Source organism: Bos javanicus, chromosome 9 (genome assembly GCF_032452875.1).
Source record: "Bos javanicus breed banteng chromosome 9, ARS-OSU_banteng_1.0, whole genome shotgun sequence".
Classification (NCBI taxonomy): Eukaryota; Metazoa; Chordata; class Mammalia; order Artiodactyla; family Bovidae; genus Bos; species Bos javanicus.
The window spans coordinates 62,260,040-62,272,190 of record NC_083876.1 but is presented as its reverse complement, the minus strand read 5'-3'; the positions used below and the strand labels follow the sequence as shown (position 1 = coordinate 62,272,190).

General features: G+C 38.0%; 1 protein-coding gene across 7 annotated transcripts in view; it reads left to right on the top strand.

The window, feature by feature from the left end:
* Positions 1 to 12,151, top strand: part of ORC3 (origin recognition complex subunit 3) — a 75,392-nt gene that overhangs the window by 41,109 nt on the left and 22,132 nt on the right. For all 7 annotated transcript variants that reach the window (XM_061427854.1, XM_061427853.1, XM_061427852.1 and 4 more), the window contains exons 12-13: positions 2,409 to 2,525; positions 3,367 to 3,446. In XM_061427854.1, the coding sequence (XP_061283838.1) occupies positions 2,409 to 2,525; positions 3,367 to 3,446 (197 nt within the window). The remainder of the gene's footprint in view (positions 1 to 2,408; positions 2,526 to 3,366; positions 3,447 to 12,151) is intronic.

Genomic DNA, 12,151 nt, shown 5'->3' with positions numbered 1-12,151 from the left:
AGTCATTGGTGATGTTTTCTGTTGCAGCTGATAAGCACACAGGTATAAATAACAGTGGAATCTTTCTTATATGGAGTAAGGTTCTGAAGTCAGCACATTAAGTCAGAGATTTTGGATGGTCAAAATTACTGTTGAAGATCCCTTAGAATGGTATAACAGATCTCTCAATTAGTCCAGCGTAGCCAGTTTTATTTCCAATGTTGGAATAAGAACTCCCATATCCTCAGATGAAATAGTCTGCCATGTTATAGGAACAAAACAAAAGAAGACAAAATGTTTTTTAAAGGCTAGAATTCTAATCATCACAGGGATGTGAGGCACAGTGGAAAATGTGAAGGTACTAAGACTGTTTGGGAGAAAACATGTTTGTATCTTTCCTCTTCCACTTACTCCAGGGCATCTAGTTCCTGGAGTGTGCAACATTGCCCATACTGTGTCAAGTATTTCTTTTCTTTCCACATCCAAGTAAATTTAGTGAAGATGTCATTCATTTCTACTGTATCACCCAGTTATTTGTATTTACAGTTAGTCCACAAAGCAAAAGTAAGAGGTAGTACATGAAGTACAGTTATTATTCAGTAATAGATTCCTTTTCCTTCAGAATATTGCCCCTGTTTACTCACATATCAAGGTAAGCCATTAGTGGCTTTAAGCAGTCTCTATGTTATAGCTTACAGTGAAAATAGAAATTAAGTGTACTCTGACAGTGGCAGTTAAAATACCCTTTGTTGTGATAGAAGACCTAGATTTTTGAAATTACCAACTAACTCAAATACTGGTGGGAAAAAACTTTGATACTAAAAACTTTTCTTTCATTTGCTCTATGCTTTCAGATAATGACTCAGATTGCTGACCAAGGAATTGATTTCTAAGTGAGTTAGAGTTCAGGAAAATATATCAGATTTGTTATATTAGATAGTTTAGATTTGTTTGAATTTATTGATATCTGGGGGCTTTCTGGGTAGCACAGCTGGTAAAGAATCTCTCTGCAATGCAGGAAACCCCAGTTCAATTCCTGGGTTGGGAAGAGCCCCTGGAGAAGGGCATGGCAACCCACTCCAGTAGTCTTGGGCTTCCTTGGTGGCTCAGATGATAAAAATCCACCTGCAGTGCGGGAGACCTGGGTTTGATCCTTGGGTTGGGAAGATCCCCTGGTGGAGGGCATGGCAACCCACTCCAGTATTCTTTTCTGGAGAATCCCCAGTGACAGAGGAACCTGGCAGGCTATAGTCTATGGGGTTGCAAAGAGTTGGACACAACTGAGTGACTAAATGCAGCACATTGATACCTGGAGGTGTTGTTTTCTGCATGGTTGACCACTGAAATATTGGGTATCTGCAGAATATTGCAGGAAAAAAGACAGTTCAGTACTTAAAGTTTTTTAATTTGACTTCTTATTGGAGAAAAAAATTTGAAGATGGTAGCACAGATCATAATCCTCTTAAGAAAATGTTACAGGAATAAGTGATAAAAGTATTTGAAGTATGAAAAATGCATGATAGGGTATAGTATTTTAAAATCCCTTTTAAAACATTTCATAAAGTTCTAGAAAACTCTCCTAATCATCACCCCTCCAAAGAAAAGCCTTTTGAAACTGATTTGTGAGATTGGTCATCCCATAGGTTTCTTAAGACTGCCTCTCATATCACACGTCTTAGATTCTAAATTATACAGCTTGTTGGCTTCAGGGTTCTAATTTTCAGTTTCACCCGCTTAGTTGGTAAAGTGAACAAAACCAGTATTGGAGAATCTCAATGAAAAAGCAAAGATTTATCATAGTCACCTGCATGTTTCTACTACAGTCTGTCCTTCCCTTTCAACACAACTTTAGTAGGACTCTTTTCTGAGTACAGGGACTTCCCTGGTAGTCTAGTGGTTAAGACTCTGTGCTCCCATTGCAGAGGGCATGGGTTTGATTCCAGGTCAGGGAACTGAGCTCCTATAATGCTGCGTGGTGTGGCTTAAAACATCATGGAACCACAGTAACCATTAATTACATTGGTACTGAGGGCTCTGGTGATCTCCTCACCCCTCTAATGCCACGGAAGCTAGAGGATGATGGCCATCCCTTGCTGTGGTATACACCAGGTGACTGATGTGGGCAAGCGTCCAGCAGGTGCTCTTTTGCACACTTGTATTTTGGAGGGGCCAAGTCTTTGTGGCAGTGCTTTAGACAAGAGGAAATTAAATTAGTTACAAAATTAATTTAGTTTTGGTATGTATAAAATATCACCAGACTTGACACTAAATAAAAAGTATCCAACTGTTATCCTAGATTTTGTGTGCATGATGAATTCTCAGACTTAAGGTTAATTTGTAATTCTGAATCTTCTCTCATCAGTTTTCTGGAAATTAGATTTTATTATTCTACTAATTGCTGACTTACATATTTGTAATGACTTTTTTAGGAGGAAACACAATCATTACTAGAAAACCTGCATGTTTACCATAAAAATTACTTCCTGGTTTTGAGATGTCTTCATCAGTTCACCTCTTCTCTTCCCAAATACCCATTGGGTCGACAGGTAACCAGAACTTACTCATTTGGAATCTCTGATGTAGGAATATTACTGGTTTTTCCCTTTGAGTTTACTAGCATTCAGGCCTCAGAATTTGCAATGGATCCACATCTTGCCGTGTATGCACAGTCTAAATCCATTCCAGCTGTACATGTTACTGGTAATTGAAACAGTATTTTTTGTTCTTTTGGCCACAACTAGAAACAGCCATGTGAATCCAAGTGGTGGTGCTTTCCCTTCAGTGTGTTTGTGCTAAGTCATTTTAATTTATTCTCTTTAATACTTTGTCACTTATACTGAGAAAGCTGATCCTCCACTTTAGTGAAATAAAAAAGGAATCTGTTTGAGACTGCCTAATGGTTAACCGTGCATTATACCCAGAACTAAAGGAAAGTAGTGCTTTTGCTTCTTGCAGAATTATGCTCTGCTGGCGTTTGGGTCATAACATAAGCCTGTGAACCATCTGCAAGGGAACAATTCTGTATTCCTAAATCTTTGCATTCTTAACTCAGAGGTTGAGAGAACAAATATAAATGTAAGAATGACTTGTTTATTTTCTGCCATTAAACCTTCTTTTTAGTAATCACATCATCATTTTAATAATTTTCTTATTGCAAAGTGACCAGTGATATCAGCCAATCCCAATAGGATCTCATTTTGCTCTCATGTGAATGATGTTTTATGTAAATGCCCAATCCATGTGATATGTGCCCTATCTATTGTCATTTACAGAAAATGGCTGTTTTTAAAAAAAAATTTTTTTGACCTCATTTATGATTTTCCCAAACTAGTAATGTGCAAACTTAGATCATTTTTGGTCCCTCACAAGTATGCTGTTCACTTCCAGATCAGAGAGCTGTACTGCATGTGTTTAGAAAAGAACATATGGGATTCAGAGGAGTATGCATCAGTCTTGCAGCTGCTGAGGTAGTTTGTTTTTTTTTTCCCTTTTTTATCTACTCTAAGCCTGCCAATAAATAACACCTGCTTCCAGAACTCTGCCTGCCAAGGAGTTTCATAAGTAGCCACGTTGTAACTAATATTTGTATATATCTTGAATTTTATGTTTGTAGTTAATAGAAACCATCCATTTCTTTGCTAGTCTTACCTTGTTTCTAAACTTTTGATTTTTTTTAAGTAAAATCAGTGTTTGCTTTGTGAATTGTTGATACCACACAGGAAGAACCTTGGTGTTGATCACTTCAGCTCAGCCAGCTTGCCGTTACGATAGGGAAGGTAGTCACAGCAAGCATGCTCACGTGGCTCCAGCCTGGTTGGGTTGAGGGGCGGCATCACTGAGTGAAGTGCATCCTGTGAAGGAGGCCACTGCTGACCCAGATGAGGAGTGGCTGCTGCTGGGCAGTGGTCTTGATGCCTTCCCCAACCTGAGCTGACTCTGTCAGCATTAACATTGGCCAAGCTGTAAATTTTTTCTAGTATTATATGAATAAATAAGGTATCTTGGTGCTATTATCAGATATCAAAGATCACTTATTCCTGACAAATTTATCTTTTAAAGTTATAATTATTTGTTTTCTTTGGCTTTATGCCTTATATGTATGGTGACTTGTTAGTCTTTCGTAAAAATAATGACCACTTGGGTAGTGAAAGAAGGAAATCCAAGTGTGAGTTGTTTTTGCACGCAGTCTTATAATTTTCCTCAGTGGATATAAATGTTCATATGAAAATATCATAAAGAAGTCCAAGAACTGAATATTTACTAAGCCTTGGCTTCCCCTGGGTCCACAAGAAAAGAACAGATGGGCACAGTAGGAGGAAAATTCACATTGAAAGCACTTTCAGTCCCGAGACTTAATAATACAAATGTTAGTTATCCAGCAGGTGCAGCTTAAGATAGGAAACTAATTTTATGCTATCTGGAAAAATAACTCCCCATGGAAACTAGATTGCCACTGAAAAGCTATGTTTTATTTCATTTTCTTTAAATGCCAATAAGAGATTTCCGTATATTTACATACTTCAACTGGAATGTTCCTGAAATTTCTTTTGTTTTCTATTCAAGTCAGCATACTTATCTCAAGCACCCAGTTGATTCTTGCTGGGTTTCCTCTTTAAGCTTCATGATTAGCAATTGCCTTCCTTTTCCAGTTGGGTATTTCTAAATTCATAGATTTCTTTGTCAGGGAGAGTCAGGGATCAAGAATGCCAATTCTAAATAAGGGTAAGGAAATGTGAACAATGATAGTTATGGTATGCACTATTGGATAGTACTAATCAGAGATCATGAAGTCTTGCTGTGTCAGGCACTGTCAGTACACTTTCCAGTCTAATACTCAGGTGCGCCTTTGTGGCAGACACCATTAGCCACACTTTACAGCAGATGAAACTAAAGCACAGATAGGGTTTAAGTAATTTGCCTGAGATCTTATAGCTGTTGATGGAACTAGGATTTTAATTCAGATCTGACTTTAAAATTTTTATACTTTCCACTTTTCTTTGCTCAGGTCTAAAATAGGGATTTGGGGATCTGAATAAAGCAGAACCAGTGAATAGAAAGCAAAGTTTCAATCATATTGCTAATCTGAGGTCAGAAACAGGAATATTAAAAACACTAAGGATAAATACAGCAGTTACAGCAAGGACAGGCAAGAATCTGGAAACTACCAGAGAGAAAGAAATCTGCCACCCTTCAAACTGGAATTCTTCTTTTCCCCTTTGTATAGATAAGATGTTGACAAAAAATCAGGGACACTTGTCAGTTTAGTCATTCTAAATGGGAAACATCTGAATTTAGGAAACCAGACATTCTTGTCTCCTGTCTTCAAATAATTGAAGTCATAAGAGAAAATTAAGTTAAAAATGATCACTGAATGTTTCTTTGGAACGAAAATCTGTAGTACTATTAGAAACATAGTCTAGTAACATTTCCAATTTGAACTTTTTGTTAAGAGTTACATGAATGGCAGTATTTTTCTTGAAAAATCCCTTTTATCTGGAAACTGACATGTTTAAATAACCAGAGGTCTACTTGATGAAATATTTTGTGACCATTAAAAAGTACAAAATTCCTAACATTTGTGTGGAACTGCAAAAGACCCTAAAGAACCAAAACAGTTTTGAGGAAGAACATAGGTGGAGACATACTTCTTGATTTCAGTGTATATTACAAAACTGTAGTAATCAAAACAGTATGATATTGGCATGAAAACAGACACACAGAGGAATGGAGCATAATAGAGAACCCAGAAATAAACTCATGCTTACATGGGCAGTTAATTTATGACAAAGGAGACAAGAATATACAATGGGGCAAGAAGAGCCATCAACAAATGGAATTGAAAAAACTGGACCACTAATCAACTCAAAATGGATTAAAGATGAACACAGTTAAAACCATAAAACTAGAAGAAAACATAAGTAATGAGCTCCTTGACATTGGTCTTGGCAATGGTTTTTTGGCTTTGACACCAAAAGCAAAGACATAGGAGTGGGACTGTATTAAGCTAAAAAGCTTCTGCACAGCATAGGGAACCATCAACAAGATGAAAAGGCACCCTACAGAATGGGAGAAAATATTTGTAAATCATATATCTTGATGAGGGATTAATATCTAAAATATATAGAGAACTCATACAACGCAATAGAAAAAAAATCTGATTAAAAAATGAGCAGAGGATATGAGTAGACATTTTTCCAAAGAGGACATACACATGGCGAGCAGGTACATGCAAAAGTGCTAAACATCACTAATCATCAAGGAAATGCAAATCAAAACCACAATTAAGGTATCACCCATTAGAATGACTTATCAAAAAAACAAGAAACAACAAGTATTGGTGAGGGTGTGAAGAAAAGGGAACCCTACTTCCCTGTTGGTCGGAATGTAAATTGTGCAGCTACTATGGAAGACAGAATAGAGATTCCTCAAAAAGTTAAAAATAGAGCTCCTTTATGATGTAGCATTTCCACATCTGCATGTTTATAAGAAGGAGAGGAAAGCAATAACTCAAAAAGATATCAGCACTGTGTTTACTACAACATTGTTTACAGTAGCCAAGACATGGAATGAACCTAAGTGTCCATCAATGGTTGAATGGATAGGCAGATTGTGTGTGTGTCTGTGTGTGTTATTCAGAAATAAAAAGAAGGAAATGCTGCCTTAACACTGAACTTACGGAATCAGAGAACAAATTGGTGGTTGCCAGGGGTAGGTGGTGGTCAAAATTGGTACAAACTTCCAGTTACAAAGGAATCCTAGGATTGTAATGTACAGCATGGTTACTATTAATAATACTGTATTGTGTATTTGAGAGTTGCTTAGAGAAACTATGTGAGATGACAGATGTTAACCAGATTTATTGTGGTGATCAGTTCACAGTATATACATATACTGAATCATTTGTATACCTGTAACTAATGTTATATGTCAATTATATTTCAATTAAAAGATATTTACAAGGAACTTACAAGAATATTGAAAATGTCAACTATTCGTAAGTGGAAAAGACCTATAGAATTTATCAGTTATTTTTAAGTGTAAATGACAGACATTGATGTGTGGAGAGTATGCATTTATAATATGTCATAATCTGACATGAGTGCAGTGGTTCTGCATGTCTTCCATAACCTTTCCTCTGTCAGTCAACTCTTGGAGCCTGAAGACCACATTCCTATACAGGATATGAGTTGGTTAATTTTCTCTCAACCATGTGTCATTATAAAAGGATATATTTAAGTTAAAACACTGTTTGGGAACAGAAAGTGGTAAAAAAAAAAAAAAAAGTTATGCTAGCTGAGCAGTAAGCTAGGTGAGTGTCTTTTTCTGGTCAGCTGTGAAAGACCTTAAGAGGAAAATTTTAGCTTTCTATTGGAGAGAATTTCTAGACAGCCACCTAAATATCAAACACTAGACCAAGAATTTTTCAGATTTTAAAATTTGAAAAATCATGCTTCAATAATAAGATTTAAAGGGTTAACATAAATCATAAAGTCCTCCACTTCTAGGCCACTGATGGCTCAGCTGGATGGAGGCACACTGCCCTACCCCAGCAGTACCAGTGGAGCCCCATAGCAATGGTTCTCAGACTGGGCCCTTCTTCTTAGGAGAATTTACTGTCCCTTGGCCCCTCTGCCATCAACTGAGATCACTCATCTAGAGTTATCACATTGTTTTTCTCCAATAAGTAAACCAAAGCCAGAAACATTGAGTGACTTTTCTGCAGTTGGCAGAGCTGGCATTTAACTCCAGATCTTCCATGTTCAGTCAGTTTTTCAGCCCTATTCCAATTTTTCGAGTGGTGGTATAAAAGGAAATTTATATGGGTTTGTGGCCAGAAGTCCATGTTGAAAGGGTACCCCACATTTTAAAATGAGCCAGCAGAGCAAGCTCCTGTGGACTCAACCCACACTCCATCTTGAGGACATATTGGCACAGTGTGCAGACATCTGTAATGAATGGAGCCACAGTGTCTAGTCTGCTTATCCCAAGTGGAACCTTATGAGCTTGCTACAGAAACAGATTTTTAAATTCAAGTTGATTGATAGGTGAAGAATTTACTTTAGGCTGAAAGAGATTATTTTAATTTCTGAATAAGGCTTTTGAATTAAACAGTAATATATTAGCAGGTCAGCTCAGCTTTCATTGAGTTTAGAAAAAAAAATGACTGAAGTAATAATATTGACATTTGATCACTTTCAGTTCAGTTGCTCAGTTGTGTCCAACTCTTTGCGACCCCATGAATCGCAGCATGCCAGGCCTCCCTGTCCATCACCAACTTCCAGAGTTCACTCAGACTCACGTCCATCAAGTCAGTGATGCCATCCAGCCATCTCATCCTCTGTCATCCCCTTCTCCTCCTGCCCCCAATCCCTCCCAGCATCAGGGTCTTTTCCAGTGAGTCAGTTCTTCACATGAGGTGGCCAAAGTATTGGAGTTTCAGCCTCAGCATCAGTCCTTAGCTTAGTTCAAAGAGACTAGAGGTTTAGAATCTAAATAATGCATTGTTTCCTGACTTTGCAGATTAACTTTGATAATATTTAAAGATCTTGTTATGAAAAATGACACAACTCCACAGTCTGTGAGGCACTTCCTAAATAATAATAATCTAACTTCTCATGATCAAGATGTATCCATGCAAAAGCTCTCTGAGACTGCAGAACTAAAATATGATTTCAACGGGGATTGCTAATCCTCAATTTGCATCCTGTCAAGCCCTTCACAGTTTTCTGTGGGCTGCTGCTTAACTCAGACAAACAGCTGAATTGTTGAAGCTCATTTTAAAGCAAAAGATGCTGCGTGGCTTTAGTGTATGTAAGAATCAGTTGAAGCATTAAACATACAGATTCTACCCTCCCCCCAAAGATTCTGAATGTGACTGCTGGAAACTTGGGTGTAATGGTCAGCGGAAATCAGAATTTAAGAAGCACTTTACATTTGGACAGGTGGTCCAGGGGCCACACTTTGAGAAATGTGCTTCTAAATAATAATGGAGAATAAGAAAGGAATACAAAAAAATTGAGGGAAGAAATGAAGCTGAAAAAGAAGCTGGATGGCTTTAGGCAGTTGGTGTCAAATTAGTTCCAAAACTAGACCAAGGTATTCTACTGCTAGTAGTGAGCTGTGTTTTTTTATCTCAACAGATAAAAAAAGATCTGCATTTGTGTTTTAAGTTTTTCTTTATTAAACATTTAGTGCCTACTACGACTTCAATGCTAGTAAAATGAATGGGTAGCTAAGAAATAATTAATTAAAAAAAATCAGAAGTAGCTAATTAAACTGTTCAAAAGCTTTACTTCTTCTGATTTCAGGGTTATACTTTTGTAGTGCATCAGTAAAAGTATTTATGTATTTTATCTTGCTGAAGTGTCTCTAACCATATGGTAGAATTGACTCATTTTGACGTAGTATAAAAAGCTTGAAAGTGAAAATGTTGGTTGCTCAGTCATGTCCGACTCTTCATGAACCCATGGACTGTAACCCACCAGGCTCCTCTGTGCATGGGATTCTTCAGGCAAAATACTGGAGTGGGTTGCCATTCCTTTCTCCAGGGGATCTTCCTGACCCAGGAATCAAGCCTGGGTCTCCTGCATTGCAGGCAGATTTTTTACCATCTGAGCTACAAAGAGCATGGTGCTCCATGAGCCCCGTGACTTCAGGGTGCTCCCTCCAGGAGCCAATTTGAAAACAGAGAAATTATTCTTCACCTGAGGTCATGAAATTTCTTTTTTACTGCTTGGCCACTATCTTGTTTACCCATTCAAAAAATGTTGTTTTTAATACTCCATATGTCGAGTCACTGACCTGTTGACAGTGATGACCCTAGTCCTTACCCACATTGAATCTTGGCTGAGTAGGGAGATTAAGGTGGATAAGTAGATAGACAGGTACAATACAGGATAATAAGGCCTGTGTTGGTATGGTCTAGTGCGCTAAGGAACTAATAGACTGGACAGTTACCCTCTGTTTCTTGGAGGAAGTGACCTCTAATATGAAATATCAAGGCTTAGAAGGAATTAGGCATATTTTGGTTTATTTCACTTGTTACCATCATATGTGATTGCTTTGTTGTGTTGTCTTGGAAGAAGACAGTCTCTGTGAGTATGTTTTTGGCAAGCCTTTTCGTTTTGCTTTCTTCTAGTCTTTGTTGATGTACTTCCAGGTTTGAGTCTAGAATATTTGAATATTTTTCAAAACTGTGCTGGTAGTGTCTGCCTAGAACTTGAGAACTCATTATTCAGAAGATCTTTGCGTTAGCCATGGATTGACCAGTTTCTCCTCTAGCCTGTTCTCAATCAGACGTTTATATTGACCAGTTTCTCCTCTAGCCTGTTCTCAATCAGACGTTTATATAATTAGTACTTAACCGGAAATTACTGCCTTTCTGCATGATGAAGCAGAACACTCAATGCTCTTCAGGGTGATTGCTCTTATGATTGCTAAATGATTCTCTGTCTTAGTTTAGGGAAATTTTTTTTTTTTAAATAACAAGCTATAGAACTTTTAACACATTAAGTACCACAAGCCTTTTTTGAACCATTTACCCAAAAGTGATATAATCACTTAATCAAGTTGGTTCAAGACAGAATAGCTTTTTCAGTACTAATGAGACCTGTCTTAGATGTGTTATTTTTCCTCTCTTTAAAGTGGCGGTCCCCACCGTTTTTTGCCACCAGAGGTCAGTTTTTTGGCAGACCACTTTTCCACGGATCCAGGGTTGGGTCAGGGGGATGGTTTCAGGATGATTCAAGCACATTGCATTTATCATGCAGTTTATTTCTGTTATTAGTACACCTCAGATCATCAGACATTGAGTCTTGGAGGCTGGGGACCCCTACTTCAAAGTGGTCTGGTGTGCTGACTTTCAAACTTTTTGATACAGTTCGTCCTCCATGTCTGCAGGTTCCACATCCATGGATTCAAGCAACCACAGGTTGAAAATATTTTTTAAAATTCCAAAAAGTTCCAAAAAGCAGGGGGGAAAATGCATATGAGTTTACTGTGCACTGGCAGCTATTTACTTTGTATTCATATTGTATTTGCAACTATGTGCATAGCATTTACATTGTATTATATTCTATAAGTAATCCAGAGATGATTTAAAGTATCTAGGAGGATATGTATAGGAGATATGCAAATACTGTGCCATATAATGGATTCCAGCATCCTCAGATTTTTGTATCTGCAGGAGTCCTGGAACCCATCCCCCACAGATACAGTAAGGACAACAGTATTTTCTTCTCAGTTTTATTCTGTTTCTTTGAAAGCAAATGCTAGATGGAATTCACAACAATTTGAAGCATATCACACTGCTCCAGTTTCTCTTCAGTCTCTCCGTAGCTGATTTGGTTTCCGCACTCTTTTGGTCAGGGTCACCAGCGACCCTCATGTTTCTAAGTCTCATGGTCAATTCTGTCTTCATTTGCGTTAACCTATTATCATCTAACACAGTTCATCACTCCTCATTAATGACTTTCTAGGGCCTAGATTCTTTTGGTTTTCCTCATACTTCAGTGCATGCTCCTCCCCTTCAGTCCTCTTTGGTAATTTCTCTTCTCCCTAACATTCTAACATTGCAGTCCCTCAGGGCTTAATCAAAAGCCCCCACTTTTCTCCTGTGTGTCAGACTCTTAGGTCCATCTACCTATTTGCATCTCCACTTGGATATCTGTATATATCTCAGAATTAGCATGTTTCGAACTGAATGCCTGATTTTCCCTTGAAACCTAGAATCTTGCCGCATTCTTTCTATCCTTCCAATTGTTCAAAGCCGAAAACTTGCATTCTGCCTTCAAAATATTTCAAGAACCAAACCTCTTCTTAACACCTTTCCCATTAGTACCACCACTGTCCAAGTCACTGTCATCTCTCGTTTGGATTATTGCCATCACCTCCTAACTGACTTCCTTGCTTCAATGCATGCTCCCTTCCAGGCTTTTCTCAAAATAGAAGTCAGAATAATCCTTTTAAAATATGCCAGATAAGGACATTTCCTGGCAGTCCAGGAGTTAGGATTTTGTACTTACAGTGTCAGGGCCTGGGTTCAATCCCTGGTCAGGGAACTAAGATCCCGCAGGTGGAATGGTGTGGCCAGAAAACGAAATGAGATGACATGAGATGAAATACAGTCAGATAATGTCCCTCCTTTGCTCAAAACTCCCATTTGCACTCAGTA